At 46.9% G+C, this 25597-nt stretch overlaps 2 protein-coding genes across 7 annotated transcripts; both read left to right on the top strand.

Annotated features, from left to right (window-relative positions):
• Positions 1-7029: 7029 nt before the first annotated feature.
• Positions 7030-18071, top strand: LOC136452080 (origin of replication complex subunit 4-like). 6 transcript variants are annotated; one of them, XR_010758742.1, is made up of 9 exons: positions 7030-7387; positions 7469-7559; positions 7724-7780; positions 8406-8453; positions 9199-9285; positions 9415-9488; positions 15592-16031; positions 16161-16252; positions 16346-16386. XR_010758742.1 is itself a non-coding variant. In XM_066452719.1 (8 exons), the coding sequence occupies exons 1-8, from the start codon at positions 7275-7277 to the stop codon at positions 18012-18014; spliced, it is 678 nt and encodes a 225-aa protein (XP_066308816.1). In that variant the 5' UTR covers positions 7030-7274; the 3' UTR covers positions 18015-18071. The 6 variants fall into 6 exon arrangements, 4 of the variants coding, with proteins under 4 accessions (XP_066308816.1, XP_066308817.1, XP_066308818.1 ...); XR_010758743.1 differs by having other exon boundaries at positions 16168-16252; positions 16346-16377; XM_066452719.1 differs by lacking the exons at positions 9415-9488; positions 15592-16031 and adding an exon at positions 17907-18071 and having other exon boundaries at positions 16346-16427.
• A 2123-nt stretch (positions 18072-20194) lies between these two features.
• Positions 20195-20809, top strand: LOC136454575 (3'-5' exonuclease-like). The gene has a single exon (XM_066454955.1). The coding sequence runs from the start codon at positions 20195-20197 to the stop codon at positions 20807-20809; it is 615 nt and encodes a 204-aa protein (XP_066311052.1).
• The last annotated feature ends 4788 nt before the right edge of the window (positions 20810-25597 follow it).

Below are 25597 nucleotides of genomic sequence, written 5' to 3'. Positions count from 1 at the left end.
CAAACAAGCATGAACCTTAGATTTATAGAAAGCTTATTAAATTATCTAAAACATGTTTATTATCATCATAAGGTGATTCCACCATTAACAAGGTCAATCAAGCGCAATTGAGCACCTCTGTCTAGACTTGGACAGATTCTGCCATGCGACTTCACAAGCTTGTAACTGGAGTTGTACTAATCCAAAATACATGCAACAAGACAATATGGAAATATTATGAAATTTTATACAACCCATATTTAATCATCCTAGCATGATTCCCAAGCTAAAAGGGTCAAACAGTCATATTTATCAAATCTGGTCCAGAAATTCCAGAGAACTACAATTTCTGAAGAACAACTTAGAACAGTCATAACTCACAAAATATCTGGCCAAATGACATGAAAATTTAACACAAGATGTTTAAGTGAGTTATCTACAACTTTCTTATTATCATCTTAAGATGATTCTATAGATAACAAGGTCAATTAATCCAATAAATGCATCTCTATCTAAAACATGGACAGAAACTAACATGCCACTTTAAACAGCTATAAATGGAGTTATACATGTCCAATAAATATGGTTCTAGACTTTTTAGAAATCTTAGCAAATTCTAAACAACTTTGTTGTAAACACCTAAAGCTAATTATACTACTAAGAAGGCCCCACAATAAGAGCAAGGAAACCCTCTCTGGGTTTGGGCAGAAACAACCATAGAGATTTAAGAAAGTATAACTCAAGATCTACTTAACAAAAAATCATGATATTTAGCTTTTTGAAAAGCTTAATAAAAGTTCTACAACTCATGTATTATCATAAAGTCATGATTCATAACTTAACTAAACCAATTAATTCAAACATGCAGGACTATTCAGAATAGGAACAAAGCAACACAGGGCATTTGTGATTTTTATAGCTCTTATACTATCAAATATAAATTCCTGAAATTTTTACCACAGCATATAAATATCATCAATAGACTACCATAAAAATTTCACATTTATTTGAGAACAAAAACTGCAGTTATGAAAAAGACAAGTACAACTAATATTCAAAACCTAACCTGCATAAATCTATTTTTACAGAAAAAACTTTAAACTAAATCATGCCATATTATAGATCTAGTGCATAGAGAATTTCACAAGGATTCCAAAAAGTCCTCATTTGCTATTTTTTTATTTTTCTACAATTTACTACGATTTTCCAAAGTTCAGCTGATTTCCTGCAAAAAGGTCCTCAATGACACTATTCATATGAGTCATAGGCTGTGCATTTGGCCCCTCCTTTCCTTCGAATTTTAACCCAAGGTCCCTGGCGGGATTTTGGAGCAGAGGAAGTTGGGGCCGGCCATGGGGGTGCTCGTCGACGATGGAGAAGGGGCGGCGGAGCACAAGGGTGCCCGCACGCACCCTCTGGTGGTCTCGGATGGCCAGGAGGCGGCCTGAGGTGGCCTGGCCACGTGCATCGACGGTCAGAGGCGACGGCGGCCGGCGGCTACGATGCCTCCAGCACAGTTTTGGACGGTGAGCATGAGCACGGAGTGTAGGAGAGGGAGGCGAAGATGATGGTTGTGCTCGTGAGGAGCGAGGGGGCTGACAGAGGGGAAAACGGCCACGGCACCGGCGAGCTCGGAGCTCAGCCATGGTGGCCATGGTGCGGTCGCGGTCAGAGAGCGAGAGCGCATGGGAGGGGCAGGGAAAGAGTGAGGGAAGCCGAGAGGGGCTCGAGTGCTTGACACCACGGCGAGGAGAGGGCAGGGCGCGTGGCAAGGACGGGGGCGCGCGGCGTCCATGCACGGTGGCCACGTCGGCATTCCGATGAACAGGTGGCAGGCGCCGGAGTGGGCGAGGTGGACGTCCAAATTGGGCCTGCTATGGGCCGATTTAGTCCATGGGCCTAAAACGAAGTTCGCTCAACTCAGATTACTCTCCAACTTTGATTAAGGCTATATGGTCATTAGAGCTCTTCATCAGCAGGTAATTAAGCCACAAACTGCTAATGTCGGCGTGTTGACAGCGACAAGCAAACATTCAAATTGATAGTGAAAACGAGGTCAAACTGGTGCCATCTTTTTACATGCTCTTCTCCATGAACTTAGCTCCAACTTTTATTTTTAGACCAACTTAAGTTTGCTTAACGAATTTTGGAGAACGTGGCATGCCAACGGTTATTACCGGTCCAAGCTTCCAGACTTGGAATTGTTTTGGAAGGTCAAAACAGCAGCATTTCCAATATTTGAGGTACTGTTTGGCTAGCTTAGAAACCAAACTAGCTCTTGATCCTAAAAGAAAGTTTGTAGCACACAAACTAAATTTCAACTTTTATTAAAGGTCAAACTTCAGATTATGAACATAAGCTATATTTTTCCGTTGGTCAATGCACCATCTTGATAAAGCTCCAAACTAGGGTTTTAGGCCAATTGAGACATTTTCTTGGCATATGCTCAACATGAACCCTTCATAACTTTTGTTGTAGAGTTCGATTAGAGTCATTTGTGTAAGGTTGCAAGGTTTGGTTGAACTCACATATTCTCATTCACTTAATAAAGCAATTCATGCAAGGATATAACTTATCATTTCATGTGACTTCTTGATTCCAAACTTCATGAAACTTTTCCAATAGTCTAAGTAGATGGAAATAGATATGAGGCACATGAAAGGGGCACCTTCAACGTCAATCAAGCATACATTTGAAAAAAGGTCTATATGTAAGCAAAGGTGCATTATCCAAGTTCAAGTTGGGGCTCATTCTTATAGATTTGATCTTGACACATTCATCATCACTTAACATGTCATGTTCGAGCTTAACCCCATTGCTTAACTGGTGACAAACACCTTGGGTGTTACAGCCCTCCCCCCTTAAAGGAATCACATCCCGAGATTCAGGACGAAAGACTTTTATGGAAGAGAGACATGTTACCAGTTTTCAATATCAGCGATAGCTTTAGGCTACATAGCTTCAAGCATCAGAGGGACCAAATTGGTCGAGACAACTTTCTATACTTGTTCTTTGTAGTAAATTTTTGTCAAAAGGATTTTGTTCATTGGCTTTCATAAAGCATTGATACATTGGGAGGAATCCAAGATAGCACTGTCCTGCATACTTCGTCCTTGATGTACGAAGAGTGATTCAAGCGTAGACTAAATACTTGTAACATTTACTTCTCTAGTGGATATAGCACGGACCTATGGACTTTGCACTAGACCACACTCACGCGCATGCGCCCAAGGGGTCTATTGGACGTGCAAAGGTTAGCAGCGCAGCGGCACACGACCATGGAGGCTCAGCAGAGCAGAGCACACCGGTGTGGTGGAGCTCCAGCCACTAGGGCATGGTAGAGCTAAAATGGAGGGCGCAATTAGAACCAGGAGCTCACCGTGACTCTAATGCACATCTAGGTTGAGACGGGGATGAGGCGGAGCTCGGTGGTCGGCGTCAGGGATCAAGACGGCGGTGTGAACTCATGGGCACTGCGGCGTTTCGGCATGTCTGGGGCTCAGCTGTGAAAACCATCAAGCTGATGAGCAATAGGGCAACAAGGCGAAGCTAAAACACAAGGTAGATAAGGAAGAGGTGAGCCACAGAGGGCTGCCCTCGGCGAGGGGCTCATGGCGGCGCTGCAGACATCGCCGAGGAAGACGGTGGTGCACGGCCAACTCCAGTGGAGAGAACAGACGTGAGCTGGCTTAAGCAATGCACAAGGAAGTGGCGAAGCTATGGGCGAAAGCAATTGGGCATCGACCGAGCGGTGGTGGAGAAATCATCGGTGAACCAAGAGCTCGATGGCGGCACTGGAAAGAGGAGAAAGTGAGGACGGCATCTGGCTCGGTGATTTAAGGGCGAGGGCGAAACATCGAGGCATCCAGCAACTGCTTGCGACATGGATAGGGAAGCAGCTGCGATCCCACACGCACGTAGATGGCGAAACGGTCGGTGGTAGCCACCGACGTTGAAGCAGGCAGGCTGCTCGCTGGCGTGCACTATAGCAGCCTAAAACCCAATCTTCTTCTTCCTTTTTCTCCAGATTCCAAATAGCAACTCGAAAATCTCCAAAAAGAAAACTTGTTCATCTTGATGTTCTCTTCAACTTTGCTTTAAGATTTATCTCCTAATTCTAACTGGATTAGAAGATCTAAGCTCAAGAACAGAGATAGATTGAAACTAAACACTAAACTTCATTTAGGGTTTTGGAAAAACAGTTAGATTAGCTAAGTTGGTGATTTAATTAGTGATTAACCATCAAGCAAACATTACAACCAATAGCACCATTGGTAAGTACAAACCTTGCACCAACAAGATGAACTTACCAATGGTGCAACATATTTATTTGAGAAATCCATTTTAATAATTCCTCCAAAATTGAATCCAATGCTGAATTCCAAGACTTAGCCAAAATGACTAAGTGCTGAAATTCAATTCTGGTTTCAAATTTGGAGCTCAAATTTTTAGTTGGTTGGATTTGAATTCATACCGTACACTTGACACTAGTGTAAATCACACACTTTACACCTCAAAGTTTATTAGGGCATAGTTCCAAGTGTTTTGGTGAAATTTAAAAAAACAGAGGTCACAAAGTACCTCAAAATGAGTTTTGGTTTTAACACAAAACATCACACATGCTATGCATTGCCAATTTAAATATTGATTTTAGTGAATGCAAGGCATGGTTAGCTATCATGAATGATCACTATGCATAATGATGACATGATCAAGTTTTAGTGATGCTTAACATCAGGGGTGTTACTAGAACCCAAACTAGTTTTTATACATGCACCACAAAAGGCTTTCCTTCGCCTCCACTGGGATTACAAGGAACTAAAGGTATGTAGGAGAGTACACGCATCACAGTAGCAGTACATTAAGCAAAATGCCAACAAGTTCATACACATATATACAATTGTCTTAGTTTTTGCACACCTCAAAAGCTAAGACAAACAATTCCATCAGTTGTTCAACAGCTCAATTGCCTTCTAAATTATCTCCCTGTCACAACTAAGAGAGTTCGGAAGCATGCTTGCTGCCTCCAGTCTCTCCTTATTCATATGGATGATTTTGTACCTATTCCCTCCATTATCTTTCATAACTTCAATCATGCATTCTTGTAGCGTGAGGAATACCCTATTCAGAAGAACAGGGTTGTAGTTTTCATATTTATTTATTTATCACATTCACGATGAGCTCATCCATGTTTCTAGATGTAGTTCTATCCGTCAACGACTGAAGAGAAGCAAAGAAACCAAGGTCTAGGCAATTCATATCAGGTGAATTAATAGGTTGATTCATTATGCGTATATCAAGGCCGGTTTGGGCAACTGCAGCAGCAAACATACATATATGCCTGAGTCACTGATTGGAAATAATCACCTGTCAACAGGTTTTCTTGTTCACTTTCCTGTTGAGGATGATTCAAATCAAAGGGATGGCAAACATTATGAACCGATGCATCATCAAAGAGGCCAGGTAAGGCATCTGCTCCCCCACTAAAGTCATTGCCTGCGCCAAACTTTGTAATGTTTGTATGTATTGTCAGTACATAGATGATGACACTTTTGTCATGCAGGTTTGTGTGGTACTAATGGAAATACTCATCTGTCAGTAGGTTTCCTTGTTCTCCTTCATATTGATGATCACTCAGATCAAATGGATGCCCAACATTTTGACCTGCTATAATAAAAAAATTTAGGAGAAAGCACATACTTATTCTAGGAGAAATTAAACGAGTACAAACTGATCTTAGGAGAGAGATTAAACCGGGAGGGAGAGAGAGGAAGGGAGGGAGAGAGAGAGAGAGATGGATGTGCTAACCTTGATGAAATGCTTGTTCACCTATTTGACCCACTACATCTTGGAAGGGTTCATCATCATTTTGAGCTTCAACAGGATCGCTGTTGAGATCAGGTAGCTTCTCTCCTCTGTCCTCTGGTGGTGCGTTTAAATCCACTAGGAGCTTGGCCATGTGAACGACTGTTAATGTTTGAAATGAAATAGGCAAAATAAGCTAGCTGGCCTTATTGGCATGGAGGAAGATTTATAGAATGGCGCATGCTTTTAACTTTTTTGTTTTGGCATGTCTCTGTAAAAAAGCATGAACTGTTTTTTGGCGCTACTGTGTTTGCCACCTCGTGCAGTGCGTTTTGTTTAAAGTTAAAAAATGCAGGTGCATGAATGAAGTGTTGGGTGTACTACTTTTTAATGCAAAAGTGGTGCATGTCTTTCAATTTGTTAGCATGCTCAATGATTACATTTAGGGGTGTTGTGGTCTTTTACCATATGCCTTGGGCTATGTGTTCAATCCCAAAACATCCTCAGTTGAAGGACGGAGGGAGCGCTTCTAGATAAGCTCCTGCACTAGTTCACATTGTCCTTATGGCCATACACAAGCACAACCAATTAGAAAACAATGTCACACCTAAAAAATCTATTTTGGGTTGTGAATAGAAAACATTAAATAAAATGAAAGATTTAATAACTTTCTAAAATTTTTCAAGATTTAGATAGGTTATTGATAATTTGAATAGAAATATGATTTTATAAAAAAATTATAATTAATTTGCTATGTTTGTTGCATTCATACCTTTGCATTTAATTTTATTGCATGAAAATGATTACCAAAATTCGTTACATGCAAATCGGTGCTGCTCTATTTATACAATAAAGTATTTAAGTTTTCACTAAAAACAAGTTCAAAATGTTATTTCTAAAAGTTATTGTCAAATAATGTATTAATATTTATAATACCAAATAAACGTCATTAGATTAATCACTCCATATATTTTTATATTAAGCTTATTTTAAAATACAAATATCAATAATATTTTTTTATAAATCTAGTTAAACTTAAAATTGGTTCGACTCCTCGGAATATGAGACATGTACTTGTTTTTAGGACCAAGCGAGTAACATTTTTTAAACTCCATATATAAAATAATTCACAAAACTAATGAAAGAAAAAACGTACCATTTCAAAACTGGGCTGGAGACCCATTTACGTTAGTTTCATGTCGAGTGCTTATTCAGTCGGACATGCCCATTCATCAGAGCCGGAGGAAACGCACTCCAGTCGAGCCCAGGCGCCGCCGCGTAGGCGCCGCCGCCCGACGCGGCGACGCCCCGACCCCAGGCCCCAGCCGCGCCGCTCGACCACGGCCGCTGCGTCACGCCACTCCAGCTCCTGCGCCGCGCCACAAGCTGCTGCCGCGTCGCCGGTTGTCCACAGCCGCCTGAAGCCCTTCACATTTTGAATTCCCAACTTGAAAATCCCAGGCCTGCCTAAACGGGAATCCTCCGCCACTATGGTGGCAGCGGTGTCCGTGCCGAGCCAAGCACAGACCGTGCTTCGGTGCCAGCTCTGCGACCCGGCATTCGTCTACTCCGCCCTCAGGTCCTCCCCGGACACCAATTACAGGTGAGCCGAATCGATACCTGTTCCGCACGCATAGCTCGCCGGAAACAATTTTGCTAATCCGCCTCCTTTTGAGCTGGGCAGCAAGCTGAAGTACGTCGTCGCCAGCTCCGTCTCCGAGGCTTGCAATAACTCTGTCCTCCTCCTCGGTCCCCGCGGGTGTGGAAAAGCAGCGGTGAGGTTCCTTCAACTGGTTGCGTATCCATTTCTGATTGCTGCAGCGCAGCCATGCTGTTTGATGAAATGTGCATGTCGGCAACTGCACGCTGCACATTTGCTCTCTCCAGTGCAGTGTGGAACTGTAGTTTACTTTTTGTTTGAGAGCTCATGTTTTTGCAGGTGGTCGACATGGTTCTTGATGATCTGAGGAAGGAGCACCCTGATGCGATTTCCGTGGTATGGGTGCGATGCAGCATTCTGTTCAGTTCAAGTATCACTAGGAATATACAACAACAACAACAAAGCCTTTTAGTCCCAAACAAGTTGGGGTAGGCTAGAGTTGAAACCCAACAAGAGTCCCTAGTCACGGTTCAGGCACGTCAATAGCTGCTTTCCATGCACTCTTATTCAAACAAAGATCTCTAGGTATATCCCAACCTTTCAAATCTCTAGGAATATGTGCCAATTAATTATGCAAATGACAAATGATGACTCACTTAAACTTCACAGACAAACTTTTGTTGTGAAAGTAGTATCCACTGTTACTGATTGATGTAGCATTCGCACTGGGCTAGAACAGCTTGTTGTGCATAAGTGATGACTAGTTCTCCCCATCCCTGTGACAACATTTCAACTTTTCATGCTATTAGAAAGACCTCTTTGATCAAGGATCTTTAGGAAAAGAAGAGACTAGGAATGGTGGAAGACAGAATGCCCTTTTGGTACACATGTGTGATTCTTAAGCATCACACTCAAATGCATTTTACCAGAATTACAAAAAAATGGGTGTGCCCTATTGTTAATTGGTAACTGTATGGACTTTGTTATTTGCACTTTGTATAATCGCGGCACACCTTTTCAGATCAGACTAAATGGGATGCTACATAATGACGACAACTGTGCTATGAAGGTTAGCAATTTTGGAAGCTCTAACACAGTTGGTTTAATTTCTGTTGTCAACATACTCTTCCTGTTTTCCAACCTTTCCTTATGCCTTTCCAAATTCTAAGTCTTTTTCCTTAACAAATTGAGTCCATTGTGAACTCTTTCCTTGTGAATAAGTCTGCAAGACCCTAACATGCTAATATTAATATTTTTCTCTTTTGTGTAGGAAATTGCCAGGCAGCTTTGTTTGGAGCATTAGTTATCATTTTAAAAAATGGTACATTTGCTGCCTAGTTATTAATCTCTCTATTTTTTTTGTAGGTAATTTCATTGTAGATAGGCAGCTCTGAACTCTGATCTCTTCTCTTTTAGGCTTCTTCAGATGACAACACTGAGTTCATGATTGACATGTTACGGTGAGCTTTACTGAAATAATGCCATAATGGATATTTGTATATTGAGCCATAGTCTTTAGTTCATAAATTTTTTATTCGTTTCTGTTCATTTTTATATTCTCTTCTGCAGGGAGTGCGGACTAGCTCACAAGACAATACTATTTGTTCTAGAAGAGTTTGACCTCTTTGCTAATGTCGAGATAGATAACTGCCCTTTATGCTTTAACTAAACTGATTTTGTTTCATTCCCTTTTCATCTATGGCAGCTACTTAAATTCCAATAAAACATTGTTCATGGCATAACATGCTTTATACTATTGATATGGTCAGTTTTGACATCAGAAGATTACTTATGTTCATGTTGTTTTGTTACAGGGTAAACAGAGGTTGCTTTACAGCTTACTTGATGCAATGCAGTCTCTAACATCACAAGCTGTTGTCATTGGTGTGAGTTGCCGCTTGGTATGAACTAAGCTTCATCATATTTACTTGTACTTACCAATAATATATAAAATTCAAGCCTGTCAGTTGTATATAATTGATTTCTTTTTTTTTGTGTTGAATGCCATTTAATTAGTATGTCTCTGTCAGGTGTCTGTTATGATCGGTAAGACGTACGAGCGCAGGAACCGTGTCTAGAGTCCGGAGTTGCTACGATAATGCTGGTTCGTGATCACCAAGCCAAGTCGGTTAGCAAGTCCTAGAATCTAGGACTATTATCTTTAGTTTGTTATTTATTTAAGTCAGTTTGTTATTTGCGTAAGTCAGAGTCTAGTCGGTTGAGGATACTTGTATAAGTACTACATAATTACAATTGAATGGAGCAGCCTGGGATTAAGATTAATCTCTTCCCTGGGCGCCCAGGCGTCACTTGTCTTTGCCGTGCTACTGCCCTACCTTCTGCTCGATCACGGCGCCTCCAACTCGACGCCGTGATTCAGGACCACGCGCCCTAGCCTCGCCTCCCTACTACCTCCGTAGCAAAGCACGCCGTATCAATCTGGTATCAGCGTTCATGGCTACGTCTAGTCCTGGAGCACCGGCCATCCCTCCCACCACCGCCGCCTCCGCCGCCACCACCCGGCCGCTCGTGCCATCCACATCTGCGGCCAACTCTGGGGCGTTCCAACCACAGCCGGCCCCTCCCAAGCCCTCCGTCGAGGACAGCCTAGCCGCGCTGACCCTCGCCGTACAAGGCATGCAGCGTCAGCTGGGGGAGGTCTCTCTGCGATTGACGGTCGTCGAAGGCCGCCCCGGTCCATCGGTGCCTCCACCCCTTCCATACTCCCAGCCTCTACTCCTTGGCATGCCGGGGTATGGCGGGATTCCGGCGTCCGGGCTGGTGATCTCAGAGATTTTGCCTTCGCCGTCGCTCTCATCGGCCGAGTCGGTGCTTCCATCATCCGGCGCGCCGACTGCGACTTCCAGCGTCGCTGTATCGCAGCCACCGGCGACGAGCCTGCCGATCCAATCTATCCCGTTCCCGCATTCGTCGTCGCCACTGCCGTCGCTGTCGGCCATCCTAAACGGCGCCGTCATGTCCCCCGCTACTGTGGTACATACACCACCGCACCGGCCACATCCGCTTCCTGCTCATGAAGATCATGGGGAGAGCGCTGGAGTTCCCAGATTCCACAAGCTGACTTTTCCTACTTATGACGGCAAAGAAGACCCTCTTGGTTGGCTGAACCGCTGTGAGGCGTTCTTCCGCGGCCAGCTCACCCGGGAGACGGACAAAGTCTGGCTAGCTTCGTTTCACATGACCGGCGATGCTCAACAGTGGTACTACATCATGGAGCGCGACACTGGCCGCCCGTCCTAGGACGCCTTCCGGCTTCTATGTCATCAGCGCTTCGGGCCGGCCTTGTCCACCAACCACCTGGCGGACCTCGCTCGCCTTCCCTTCACCCACAGCGTCGACTCCTACATGTCGGTGTTCCAGGCGCGGTTAGCACATGCCGGCCGCTTGGATCCGGTCCAACAAGCGCAACTGTTCACAGGGGGGCTCCCGGACTACATCCGCGTCGACGTTGAGCTTCATGAGCCCCAGGATCTGCACCGCGCCATGCGCCTGGCACGGGCCTATGAGCGCTGCAACGCGCCATCGAGACTTGCTCTTCCAGCCACGTCGAACAGACCGTCTCGCCGCACGGGCCAGGGACAGCCAGCCTTGCCTCCTCCCGGTGGTGCATCGGCATAGGCTGCCTCGTCCTCACAACCTCCGGCGCGGGCCTTCAAGTTCCTCACCCCGGCGGAGATGTCAGAACGCCGCAAGCTCGGGTTGTGCTATAATTGTGATGAGCCGTACGTCCAGGGCCATAAGTGTGCGCGTCTCTTTTTTTTGGAAGTTGCTGATTATATTGTTCACGAACCTGAGACGGATGATGAAGAGGACCAGACACAGCCTGCGGGCCAAGAAACTCCCACGATCTCCCTCTCAGCTATCGCCGGGATCCGGACTGAAGACACCATGCAGGTGTCTGTTCAGATTGGGGACATCCAGTGTTTGGCCTTGCTAGATTCAGGATCGACTCACACGTTCATCAGTGGGGACATAGCTCGGCGTGTTGGCATACACTTCGAACCATGCCCGGGTACTGGCGTCGTCGTGGCCAATGGTGACCGCGTTGCTTGTCGCCGCCTTGCCCACGACGTGGGCATTCGTATTGCCGACGAGGTCTTCTCAGTTGATTGCTACACAATTCCTATGGATAAGTGGGACATGGTCCTCGGTGTCAACTTCTTGCGCACGCTGGGACCGATTCTATGGGACTTCGATGACCTTTGTATGGCATTCACCAGAGGAGGCAAGCGAGTGTTTTGGCGCGGCATCGGTTCTACTCGGTGGGATGTGCAGTCTACACGCCGCCTCAATGCACTCCAGGAAGTCACGGCCAGTTCAGACAACCCTCTGTTGGACAAGCTGCTCTTGACCTTTGACGATCTCTTCGCCACACCGGAAGGCTTACCCCCCGCTCGTGCCTGTGATCACCGCATACATCTTCTTCCAAACACGACTCCGGTGGCTGTGCGACCATATCGATATCCCCAGCTCTAGAAGGACGAGCTGGAGTCACAATGTGCCGCGATGCTCTAGCAGGGCGTGATCCGTCCAAGTACAGCAGCGTTCTCTGCTCCGGTACTCCTCGTCAAGAAGCACGACGGCTCGTGGCGCTTTTGTGTTGATTACCGCGCTTTGAACAAGGTCACCGTCAAGGACAAGTTCCCTATTCCCGTGGTTGAGGAGTTGATTGATGAATTACAAGGGGCACGATTCTTTACAAAGTTGGATCTGTGGTCGGGCTATCATCAAGTCCGTATGCACGCAGCGGACATAGAGAAGACAACATTCCGCACTCATGAAGGTCATTTCGAATTTTTGGTGATGCCTTTCGGACTCTCAAATGCGCCGGCGATGTTTCAAAGCCTCATGAACACCGTGCTCCGGCCGTTCTTGCGTAAGTTTGTACTCGTATTTTTTGACGACATCTTGATTTATAGCCCGTCTTGGTCGACACATTTGCAACATCTCAATGCTGTCCTCACTGCGCTACGCGAACATCAACTTCGGCTCAAGCGTTCCAAGTGCTCTTTTGCTACTACCTCAGTACAGTACCTAGGGCACGTCATTTCATCGGCCGGGGTCGCTATGGATCAAGATAAGGTGGCGGCCATCACCAGCTGGCCACAGCCCGCCACGGTGCGCGGGATGCGTGGGTTCCTCGGCCTCGCGGGCTACTACCGCCGCTTTATCAAGGATTACGGCACAGTGGCTGCTCCCCTGACCACACTGCTCAAGAAAGAAGGGTTCCTCTGGACGCCAGCAGCCACTGAAGCATTTGATGCTCTCAAGAAGGCGCTTTCGGCGGCGCCTGTGCTTCATCTTCCGGACTTCGACAAGACTTTCTTCGTTGACTGCGATGCATCCGGGACGGGTTTTGGTGCAGTTCTTCATCAAAGTGCCGGGGCCCTAGCATTTTTCAGCCGTCCTTTTGCAGCTAGGCACCTCAAATTAGCAGCTTACGAGCGGGAGCTTATTGGTCTCGTCCAAGCCGTCCGGCACTGGCGACCATATTTATGGGGACGACAGTTTGTTGTGCGCACAGATCATTATGCCCTCAAATTCCTGCTTGATCAACGCCTCTCTACGGTGCCCCAACACCAATGGGTGAGCAAGTTGTTCGGATATGATTTTGCGGTGGAGTATCGACCAGGCAGTCTCAATGTGGTCGCAGATGCATTATCACGACGTACTGATGTTGACCTGCAGCTTCAATCCGTGTCCGAGCCAACTTTTCAGCTGTTCACGGACCTTCGTCATGAGCTTCAAGTCAACGACGAGCTTCGCGCCCTCCGGGACTCCGTAGTAGTTGCACGCGGCGAGCCCTGGCAAGTCACTGATGGACTGATCAAGCGGGGCGGCCGTGTCTTCATTCCAGCAGGGTCTGCACTCTTGCCCGAGGTCCTCCAGTTAGCCCACGGCGTGGGTCATGAAGGCTCAGAAAAGACCCTCCATCGTCTACGCCGGGAGTTTGTGGTCGACCACGACCGCCGCCTTGTCAAAGAATTTGTCCGTTCTTGTTTCACTTGCCAGCGCAACAAAACGGAGCATCTGCACCCCGCTGGCCTCCTTCAACCTTTGGAAGTCCCCTCCCAGGTCTGGTCCAATATCTCCATGGATTTTGTGAAGGGCCTTCCCCGCGTTCATGGGAAGAGTGTCATCTTGACAGTGGTCGACCGGTTCTCGAAGCAGGCGCACTTCCTCCCTTTAAGTCACCCCTACACAGCAGCAACGGTGGCAAGGGCGTTCTTTGACGGCATAGTCCGGCTGCATGGGTTTCCGGCCTCCATTGTAAGTGACCGTGACCCGGTTTTCACAGGCCACGTCTGGCGCGACCTCTTCAAGCTCGCCGGGGTCAAGTTGCGGATGAGTACTGCCTTCCACCCTCAAACCGACAGGCAGTCTAAGGTCGTCAATCGGACCATTGCAATGTACTTGAGGTGTCTCACTGGTGATCGACCGAGGACTTGGTTGGACTGGTTGCCGTGGGCTGAATATTGTTACAACACGAGTTACCACTCCGCACTCCGAACGACTCCATTCGAAGTAGTTTATGGCCGTGCCCCACCGGTACTTCTTCCATACACGTCTGGTACAGCACGGACTGACACTGTGGACAGGCTCTTGACCGACCGTGACACGTTCCTCGCAGAAGTTCGCGACTGGCTACTCCAGGCGCAGGAATACGCCAAGCGGCACTATGATGCCCGACACCGGGCTCTGCAGTTCAAGGTCGACGATTGGGTTCTCCTGCGTCTTCTCAACCGACCAGCTCAGTCCCTTCTGCCGAGTGTGCGTGGGAAGCTGAGTCCCCGCTATGCAGGTCCGTTTCAGATTGTGGAACGCGTGGGCGAGGTTGCCTATCGCCTGCGCCTGAGGGAGCCCGGATCCATGACGTTTTTCATATCGGAGTTCTCAAGCCCTTCAAGGGCACCCCTCCTATGTCTACACCGGCGCTGCCTCCTCTCCATAATGGTCGTCTGCTTCATCGTCCAGAACGTGCTCTGCGTTCTCAGCTTCGCCGTGGTGTCTGGCATGTGTTGATCAAGTGGGACTCCTTACCTGAAGACGACGCCACATGGGAGCCTGTGGACGCGTTCCGTGCTCGTTTCCCCTCGTTCTAGCTCGAGGACGAGCTGTTTCCCAAGGAGGGGAGAGATGTTATGATCGGTAAGACATACGAGCGCAGGAACCGTGTCTAGAGTCCGGAGTTGCTACGATAATGCTGGTTCGTGATCACCAAACCAAGTCGGTTAGCAAGTCCTAGAATCTAGGACTATTATCTTTAGTTTGTTATTTATTTAAGTCAGTTTGTTTCGTGATCACCAAGCCAAGTCGGTTAGCAAGTCCTAGAATCTAGGACTATTATCTTTAGTTTGTTATTTATTTAAGTCAGTTTGTTATTTGCGTAAGTCAGAGTCTAGTCGGTTGAGGATGCTTGTATAAGTACTACATAATTACGATTGAATGGAGCAGCCTGGTATTAAGATTAATCTCTTCCCTGGGCGCCCAGGCGTCACTTGTCTTTGCCGTGCTACTGCCCTACCTTCTGCTCGATCATGGCGCCTCCAACTCGACGCCGTGATTCAGGACCACGCGCCCTAGCCTCGCCTCCCTACTACCTCCGTAGCAAAGCACGCCGTATCATGTCACTCTTGATTGGTCTTTCAAACAAAAAGATGTCACTCTTGATTATGTAGTAGTGATCATGCAGTAGCATATAAAGTAATCATAATGCAGTGGCATCACTTAGCTTTGATTAAGTTGACTGGCATCTTTTTTTTTTCGAACACGCAGGAGAGCTGCGTATCATTATATTAGTAGAAGAAAAGAAATAGTCTTACAGAGACTAAAACCCACAAACACCCACACACACCCACTAGACCATAGAAGCTAAATCACCGGAAAAGAGTTACAAGGACGACCACGAAACCCCCCCCCCCCCCCTGCAGAAACCTAAGTTGCAGTTCGGCCAGAGATTAGGGAAATCCCCTTAGCCCCTGCCACACTCCACCAAGCAGCCTCCTCCTTGGCCAGGTACAGGACCAAGTTAACATTTGGGACTGCTCCATTGAAAACACAGTCATTTCTGTGCCGCCAAATGCTCCAGGCTCCTAGGATGACCAGAGAATTTAGACCCCTTCTTAGATCACCTTGAACAGCACCATCAATCTTTCTCCACCAATCATCAAAATTCTGATCAGCAGGTGTTGGAGCAAGGGTTGCAGCACCAAAATGAGAGAGGAGGGAGAACCAAAATATTCTTGAAAAAACACAGCCTACAAGAAGGTGATGAAGATCTTCCTCAAGCTGGTCACACAGGACACACATTTCTGGATGAGGGAGGCCCCTCTTTGCTAACCTGTCTGCAGTCCAGCACCTGTTATGGGCCACTAACCACATAAAAAATCTGCATTTGGGGGGCGCCCAAGTTTTCCAAGTTCTCTCAAAGGGTTCAAAAGAGATGGCTCCATAAAACAGGGCAGTGTAGGCGCTCTTTGCTGTGTACTGGCCTGAAGAGGAAAGCCTCCATAAATGTCTGTCAGGGATGCTCTCATTCAGCTCCACCCTAGATAAAAGATCCCAGAGATGGAAATACTGAGATAGAGCAGCCGCACCAAGTTGACTGGCATCTTGGAATCTGAATGTGCGTAACAAATCATCATTTTACTTTAATTTGCAGCATATTGATGAAGTTATAATAATTGTTCAAATAGTTATAATCGTTGCTCAAATAATTAAAATACTGTCTTAACAGTGGCATTTCATTTTTTAGGATGCAGATCAACTCCTAGAAAAAAAGGTTAGATCCCGATTATCTCATAGGAAGCTTTTGTTTATTTCTCCTTCACTGGATGATATACAACGGTATGTGCTTTCCCCAGACCCTTTAGATAAGAAACATGAAATGCCCCCGAATTCCCTTACCCAAGCCATCTTTTGGTAACTAACAAAATGCAGGTTGGTGGAACATTTGCTTATACTGGCCAAAGACTCAGGTTTACCAGCAAAGTATATCACCGATTATAACTCAAGACTTACTGTATCCTTTCTACAACCTGACTGTTATGGTGCATTTTGTTTAACTTTTTTCCTTTATCCCATCTTAGTTGAATACTTGGCTATTAATGGCATATAATCTTGTTAAATGAAACACAAGTGTTTGCTTCCTGAAACTAAAACATGGTAGAATTTAGCCACTAGCAGAATGGAACTGTATTGATATTTTTTCAATCAGTTCCCTTGGGATTTTTTGTTCCATCGTGGAGAAACAAAACTACAAAAGGGTAAACAAATTAGGCCAAACAACTGCAAAAGATTGCACAATGGAATTCTCTTATCCTATACGCTGCAGAGCATTTTTAGTGATAAGAAATTCAAAGGTTGTCTCAACTCCCTCATGGATGCTGATGCAACAATGAGCAACATTCTAGGAAGGTTATAATTTATTCTGGACTAATGATCTATGCAACGTGGGATGGTAATCTTTTTAGCAACATGGTGATTAGGAATCTGGCAGGGTAGAAAGTTTGGCTGAGGCTGGCTTGTGCCATGGTATGCTGGATATTGTTATATATGTGTTATGATATGGTGGTTGTATGTTTGGGCTTGTGCTCGTTCATGCTTGGATTTTATGGACTGGTTCTCGGAGCATGTAACCTGGTTTAACAGCGCAACCATGAGGTCTGGATGGGCTAGACCTAGCTAATTAATAGTTTCCTCCCGGTTCTAGTTTACATTGGGTTGGTTTGTGTGGCACAAGAGGGTGCTTCTACAGTGGTGTTGGTACCTAGTGTTAGCGGTGAAGCCTTAGTGGAGGTAAAACAGGCTTGGAGGGGCTTTATAAAGGTCTTGTAGTAATACCTGGCCGCGCATCCTTGGAAATATCATCCTGGCCAATGAGAAACACTACATACTTATGGTAAAAGTGTGCAACCTCTGTAGAGTGTAAAACTGATATGTCAGTTGTGCTCACAGTCAAGAGCGGCTTTGGGATTAGATGGCTCTGGTTGGTTGGATGGTACCCTTGGTAAGGGAATGGTTGGTTCAGTTGGTTGGCTCGGATGGGATCTAAGGGGGCGTTTGGATCCAGAGACTAAAGTTTAGTAGATGTCGCATCGGGTATTTGGATACTAATTAGAAAGACTAAACATGAGCTACTTAGGCTTAATAGATTCGTCTCATAAATTAGTCTCAATCTGTACAATTAGTTTTGTAATTAGTTTATATTTAATACTCCATGCATATGTCCAAACATTCGATATGACAGGAACTAAATTTTAGTAGGGGGAACCAAACACCCCCTGAGTGTTGGTTCAGGTGGTTCTTTGAGGAGAAGGCAAATTTCACCTACTAAATAGGTGCTCAGGATTTAAGAAAAAATAGGATGTGACGCTTAAGTGATTGTGTCAAACCTTGTAAGCTTCTTCTTGTGTTGGTCCTCATGTCATACTTTCCTACCTTGCGGAGTACATTTCAATGTACTCACCCTTCTCTTTGTCCCCCTTGCTACCCCACCCAGTTGTTCAGACTAGAAGATGGAGTTTTAGAAGATGGTGTTGATGCTAGGCTGGTGTACCCCTGGTCGGCTGCCTGGGTGGATGGAGACCCTCTTTCACTGATACATTGATGAAAATTTTGTTTTAGACCCTCTAGTCATTTTGTAATAAGTTATGCTTTTGAAATAAACATGGATTTGTATCGTTGTAATTATCGCCGCATGTATGAATAAACAGCTCTAGCATACATGTGATGTGCATTTGGTTTTATCCTTCAAACCGGGTGTGACACACTAGCGGAAGCACAATATGTGCAGTGGAAATACAAATGTGAGGCAAACCAAGGACGAGATGCAACAATGTTATTCCCAAAGCTCAGATCCCACTTGGATCCTACGTCTGCGTTGTCGAAGCCATGAATGACCACTCTGCGTGCACTTACGCTGGTTTGCTCTCAACCACTTTCCACATCTATTAAGTGATATTTTCCCTTTCAGGGGCAAGATCGTAGCCCTCACAAACTTATTGCAGCAACCCATGACCTTGGATGCTTGCTAGTGACACCTGGCCACGGAAAAAAATTGGTACGGATGGTCCTCACGAAAACATGGTGTGGATGTGCAGCTGATGTGTGGACCATAAAGTATCTAATTTACCATGTGTGTGGTTAAAATGATACGATGGCCCACATATCAGCCAAACAATCAGCACCACATCCTGGTAGGGATGATCCTCACCCAACTTTTTCCCCAGGCCAAATAGGATTCTTGACCTCCAAGAGTAAGAAATGCAGCAATCGAAATCTTGACTTGCTCAAGTGCTCAAGGGTTGACACTTAGTGTTAGACAAGCTCTCTAATGCTACTTAGGCTTCTCACACAACAAGTCTATCAACCCAAACTAAGGATTTCACTCTCTAATCGCCTTACACCCACAAAGTGAGGTTTGGAAGAGAACTACTGGCTTCTGGTCGTGCATGCAAAGTGAAAGGAGAGGCAGAGCTATTTATAAGCTATCACAAGCTAGCCTTTGGGTGTGTTAGATAACTGATATCACATATCCTATATCTAAAAATTTAGCCAAATATATTCGACCAATATCCCAAAAAATATTTGACAAATATTTAAATGTAAACATTATACATTATACAATGACTAACAAATAATTATAATTATTTATAATTATATAGAAGAGTAACAACCCAACCTAAATTATAAGATGTTGGAGGTTGCTTGTTTCATTCTCCACAACTACCTGCAGTGTCGTGCCCCCCTCACTCGCTAAGCCTTTTTTTTATAGCTTATCAGCACACTAATGCACTTTCTTTGGTGAGGTGGATAAATCCACTCGCTACTGTGATGCTACTACTCAGGCTCGTTGATTGGCAGAGACAATATAATCGACCGTCCAGAGCCCTAAAAATCAAGGGTCCCAAATGTTGATTACATATATACTAAGTATGCTAGTTAATTAACTATTATGTGGCTAAATTAGCACATCATACAGTAGTCCGACATCATAGGCCTAAACACAACAGTTTTGGTGTAATCGATCACATTCACATCAACATTAACTAGTCGACTTGTCATCTAAACTCGTGTTCGGGCTATTTTCGTTAGCATTGCCTATTAAGGCCCTCTTTGGCAGGGCTCTCTATGGCTCCGACTCCATGCTATAAGTGGTAGAGGAGCTAGAAAACATGATTTCTTCGAGCTCTTAGTTCATTTCGCGAGAAGAGAGAAAAACAGCTCCATACTACAGTAGCTAGTTCAAGAGAAGCCAGAGCATCTAGAAGCCTTACCGAACAGGCTCTAAGACATGCCCTACCAGGAAGCAACACTATTCGAAGATCAATAAATTTTGGATGAGATGCAAGAGGTGGAGTGGTCATGTAATAATAGGTGTTCCTTTTACCTAATATCGAAAAAAAATCGTGGCTGATATTATTCGCACCCAACTATTTCTATACCGACGCATATGTATTTCTTTGTGAATTACAGTATAGACGCAAACACTCATCTTACATGCACACCTACAAGTACATCTCGAGGACTTCGATTGAGTTGGCAGATCTCGAGATTTATAAACTCACTTTCACTGTCAGGACAATATCATTAAATCTTGAACTAAATATAGAAAAAATGCAACCATCAACGTCAAGTCGAGGACTTGAACATGTGCCACCACATGAAACCAACTAACTAACCTCGACTCAGTTTACCACTTATTCATAAGTGAGACAATCCACATCGTATCCGCGACTAGGGTTGCTTATTACCTGTGAGAAGCGAACAGCTAATAAGCAACCAAAAATGCCGATGATCATGTCCTACCACGCCTGCCTTTCCGTCCCCACGTTGTGCTTCCGGTCCGTGGAGATCGAGACCACCGTCACCCGCGACGCGGCGGTCGCGGACGCGTGGGTGCGCGGCCTCCGCGCTTCCCACCCGCACGGCGCGCCCTTCACCGTCGGTCTCGACTGCAAGTGGAACAAGCAGCCGACGAGGAGCCCCGCGTGGATGGCGCCCAAGGCGGCCGTCCTCCAGCTCTGCGCCGCCACCGGCTGCCTCGTCCTCCAGCTGCTCTACCTCCGCCACGTCCCGGAGATTCTCAGGGAGTTCCTCCGTGACCCCCAGGTACAGCTCGTCGGAGTCGGCGTCGTGGAGGCCGCCGACCACGGGCTCGTGTGCGCGGCGCCCGTGGAGCTAGCGGGCCCCTGCGACGCGTACCTGGGCCTCGTGGGCAGGGACAAGCTGGGCCTTAAGGAGTACGCCAAGAAGGTGCTGGACCTCAACATGGAGAAGCCCGAGAGCGTGGGCATGAGCGACTGGGAGAAGCATGATCTGAGCTTGTGCCAGATCGGCTACGCCTGCGTTGATTCGTACGTGTCATACAGGCTGGGCGAGAAGGTCTTGTTGGGCCGCTGATGGAACTATGGTACTCTTTTGGCCCGTCGTGCTACGCTACCTGCTGAATTTGGTCCTGGTAGTTTTTATGCTTCTCAAATCACGTGGACACTTCTCTCTCAATCATCTACTAATCTCTTCATATATTGGTTTTTGAATAGATGTAGTTTCTTGTCTAAGGGCAACTCCAACAATGTTAAAACAGCTACCTCATAGAAATTTTATTCAATAGAGCTTGCTCTTCATGAAGAGCTAAGCTTACACATGTGTCTATGATTACATATTCTCTTGTACACTATCATCTACTCTATTATTATATTTTTCTAGTTGATATGAAGTAGCAAGTTCACATATTGTTGAGGGTGCCCTAAAAACCATTTCCTCATGTCTCTTTTTTAACTTCAATGCCACATCATCACTTTGCTTAGTTAGCATCCTAATTTCTCTAATTGATGAACATAGCAACCATCCAGTTTTTGGATTGGGACTGCCCTAACTACATACTCAAAGCTTCATCCTTCAATGTCATTCTTAATATATATTTATATTCTCCGGAAATCAATTTGTTTATTTATAACAATTCAGTTATTTGTGACGTATTTTCTTTGATGGGTTTTTAAAACAAAAGTATTTGGTGAAAATCTGATTGCTAGTGCAGATTGCTATTTCAGAGGGTGTTGGATGAGACTACCGATCAGATGTTCAGATCAAATGATTCATTGGATTTTAACAGGGCAAAGATGTGTTTTTAAAAAGTATACTTGAGACTATATGTCGGTGCAGAAAATGACCAACAAGTAAATATTTGTAGTTTTGCCGTACGTTGTGATCGGAGGTGGCCTAGCACTCAATGACACAGGGTTTATACTGGTTCAGGCAACGTGTCCTACGTCTAGTTTGAGTCGGTCGATGACTTTATTCCTGAGCCTAGGTGCTCGAAGTTTGTAGTCGGGTCACAAACAAGAAGGAGAAAGATGGAGGGTACAAGAGGTCCGGTCGGACTCCGATCGGAAGGGTCGAGAGTGACGGGAGCCCCGCTATGAGTTAAGTGTTCAAGCGTGTGCTTGTGGTTCGAACCTGGCGGTTCTGTGGTTGTGTACTAGTGAATTTGATCGATCTGATGAATCTGACCGAGCTTAATGAACCTGGATGAACTGAGTTTTTTTGGGAGATGGCGCATCCCCTTTTATAGATGAAGGGGGTGGCCTTACAAGTGAGAGGGAGAGAGTATGTAAGCTTCTAAGCCTTGTTGCCCACGCCGGCGGGTACATGATGATGGTAGGCGTCCACAACACTGTTAGATGTCAGATGCATGTGGGAGGTTATGTTGTCTTCTTTGGGTATGGCAGACGCCGGCGTCCGCCACACTATTGATACCTGGAGGTTTGTGAGGGGTTTTACCATGTTCGCCTAGTACGGTAAATGCCGGCGCCCACAACACTATCAATACCTAGAGGCATGTGCGGGGGCTTACCGTATGGGAGTTAATGACGCCCACAATACTGTAGGGGAAAATATCGGCACCTACAACACTGCTTGGACTCTGTTGTGCCAGGGAGGTTGCAGAGTACTATTTCTGCAGGTGTACAGAGTATGGTCTCCGATATTACGGTTTGACTTGTGCGCCTCGCCTTACTTTCCCCATCCGTTCCCTGGTCCTTATCGAGCCGGCTTCCCCAGTCGGTTAGTCCCAGTCGTCTCTGATCGTGCTAGTCGGAGAAGAGCGGTGAGCAGGGGTTTGGCGCATCCTCGATCGAAGACGCGGGTCGGAGTCGGAAGTAGTGCTTTTTGCTAGGCCTTCCAGTCAGAGGGGACATCCGGAGGCGGGCTGGGGACCGAAGCGAGCGTTCCGGTCGGAGATGTGGGTTGAAGTTTGGAAACGGGCGCCATTCCTCCTCGGCCAGGCCTTTCGGACAGTGATTGGATCGCCCTTTTGTCCTGTTGTTTAGGTACTTGGGCCGGCCCATGAGTTGCGTGTTGTTTGCAGCGTTGCCTGCTGGACCGAGCCTCTGTGGGGAAGCCAGTCCATGAGGGACCCCGGGTTTATGAATCCGACAGGAGCCCCTGAGCCCTTGGGCGATTTGGGTAGAATCGTCTGGGGGATTTTTGTCTTGACGGTGGGTGCACGCGAGCGCACCTACGGGTGTAGCCCCCGGGCCCCCGGGCCGTTCGGACAGAACTGTCTGGGGTTTTTTTCGTGTTGCTAGCAGGGGAGGTTTTTGTTTCGTCAGCGGGTGCACGGGAGCGCACCCGCGGGTGTAGCCCCCAGGCGATTCGGGGCAGAATCATCTGGAAGTTTTTTCAGTGAATGTGTGCGTGTATTTTTTAGTCGAGACGGAGTTGTCAATCAAGGCATCGTTGCGCAGCCGAGGCGTTTAGTTTTTAGGATCGGGCGAGACGGATCCCATAGATCCTGACATCGGTGCGCGCCGTGGGATCGGGCGAGGCATTTAGTTTAGGGATCGGATGAGATGGAGCTCGCGGGTCCTGGCGTTGATACGTGCCGTGGGATCAGGCGAGTCGGAGTCGTAGATCCTAGCCTCGGTGAAGCCCACGCAGCCGAGGCAGTTAGTTTAGTTAGTTTTAGGGATCGGGCAAGCCGGAGCTTGCGGATCCTAATGGGGCGAGTTCAGGGTCGCAGACCCAGGCGTTTTTGGAGTGCAGTCGAGGCATAGCCGAGGGATGGGATGAGTTCGGGGTCATAGACCCAAGCGTTTGGTGTGCAGTTGAAGCGTAGCTAAGGAATGGGGCGAGTTTAGGGTCGCAGACCTAGGTGTTTTGGTGTCTTGAGCCCCCAAGCCCGTTAGGCCTTGGTAGGGGTCAGTTTGAGTTGTGTGCATTACCCCCTTCTTGGTTTCTCACAACCGGAGGGGCTGAGCTTGTCGCTTGCCTTGATCACTCAGGCTTGAGTGACACGCTCGGTGAGTTCGCTAACGGGTATGATCGAGTGGAATCCGGGTCCGTCGTTCATGACGGGGTCAGCATAGCCCTCTTGTGACATTCCACTGCTCCTTTACTTGCAACCCGACAGATGCTTGGGTCGTTCTAGAGACTGACCTGGGTGGCCTAATGGCCTCCCCTCGATGGAGATTCTGTGGGCTTGGCAGAGGCCTAGGATCGAACGAGAAGGTTGAGATGACCCTGTCTGCTTTGGGGTCGATGGGGCGAGGGTTGCACGGGGCTCATCTGCGTTTTCTCCCCTGGCTCTGTTTGACATGGGTCAGCCTCGAGCCCTTCGTGGGCTGGCCTTTGAACTCCGATCGATCATTGCTCATGTCGAATGAGGCAACTACCGCTTCGTGATGCAACACGGAGCGTTGTGATGCATTTTGCTGCACGTGCGATGCTTAGTTCCTGAGCCCCTAGGCGGTTCAGGGCCCGAATCATCCGGGGGCACGGGCGTATGGATTGAATGTGTGTATGGATGTATGAAATGATTATAAAGAAATAGCAGGGGTTGGTTGTGTTACCTTGATGACTCGAGTGACGGGGTTTGAAGAGCTCTAATAGGAAATGTCCGACCAGGACCCGTGCTCGTCGTTCGTGACGGAGTCAGCATGACCTACATGGGGCGTCCCTTTGCTCCTTACCTGTCTCTCAGTGTTTTATCCTGAGTCGTTTGATTGACTTTAGGAAGCCCGATGGTCTCCTAGCGGAGATCCCATTTTGGATTTTTCCAAGTCCCACCTCGGGATGCGGAGAGCCACCTGCGTGGCGACGCTTTGGTTTTTGCGCTTGACTTGCGGTGGTGGTGGGCCATACCTAGGCCATGTCTCGTCGTACTAGGCGGTGTTCCATCTGACCAGGCGTCGTTCCATCGGTCAGTGTGCGTCCCATCGTTTCCCATCCGCATTGAATGGGGGAAGGGAGAGAGTTTTCTGCTCTGATCTTTTGCCCCTCTTCAGCTATCGCGTTTCCTCCTTAAATAGGGGGGGAGAGGGCTTTTCGTCGCAGTCTTTTGCCTATTCTCCAACTATTGTCTCTCCTCCTTCCTCCTCACCGAGAGTGCATGTATGCCGCGACGGTAACTAAGTGAGAAAGAGGGTAAGCGAGGGGGAGGACTTATAGATCCTTTTGTGAATTCAGAATGCAATGTCAAGCTGGACGCTGCCCGGGGCGGTGCTGGCCGTCTTTGCCTAAGCAGGGGCGGCTTCTGCCGAAGGAGGTGGCATGCTGGATTCATCTACAAGGCCTTTTTTGGGATGGAGTCGTGGGTGGATTTTCTCTAGTGGATCTACATCGAGCGCGCCTTGTCGGAGGGGAAGTTGCCTAGGATCATGCTGGTGGAGGGTTCCGTGCCTGCAGCTGCTCAGGTTGGCCAGTTCATAAGGTTTGATGAGATCTCTTCCAGCCATGGCGGCCATACCTTGGTAGCAGCGTCCCTGCCCAGGAGCTGCCTCGACTGCATGAGAAGGTTAGGAGCTCCATGCTCTTCTGCTAAACATCTATGGGTGCGATGCCCTTGAGGTACCCATTAAACTCGCCGAAGTCGAGGGAACAGAATCGGGCGGGTCCCTTGAGATACCCGTTGCGATCGCTGAAGTCGAGGGAGCGGAACCGGGAAGGCCTCTGTGGCGGTGGTTATGTCCGGCGGCTTGTGTCGTGGCCTCTCCTTTGGCATCAGGCGATGTCGTCGAGGGGCCGTAGTAGCATTTGGATTAGAAGTAGTTAGAAAATGTAATAGTTGAGTTCGTGGGTGAGCCCCTGTGTGAATAGTTTTTTTGTATCAATGAATACCTCAGTTCTATTTTTGTGATAGAATTACTATCTGTTCCTTGTTTTTAACCTAGCATAGCCTTTGTTTTTGTC

The sequence above is a fragment of the Miscanthus floridulus genome, chromosome 5 (genome assembly GCF_019320115.1).
Source record: "Miscanthus floridulus cultivar M001 chromosome 5, ASM1932011v1, whole genome shotgun sequence".
Taxonomy (NCBI): Eukaryota; Viridiplantae; Streptophyta; class Magnoliopsida; order Poales; family Poaceae; genus Miscanthus; species Miscanthus floridulus.
The sequence above is the reverse complement of the archived record's forward strand: the minus strand, read 5'-3'. Positions and strand labels throughout refer to the sequence as shown.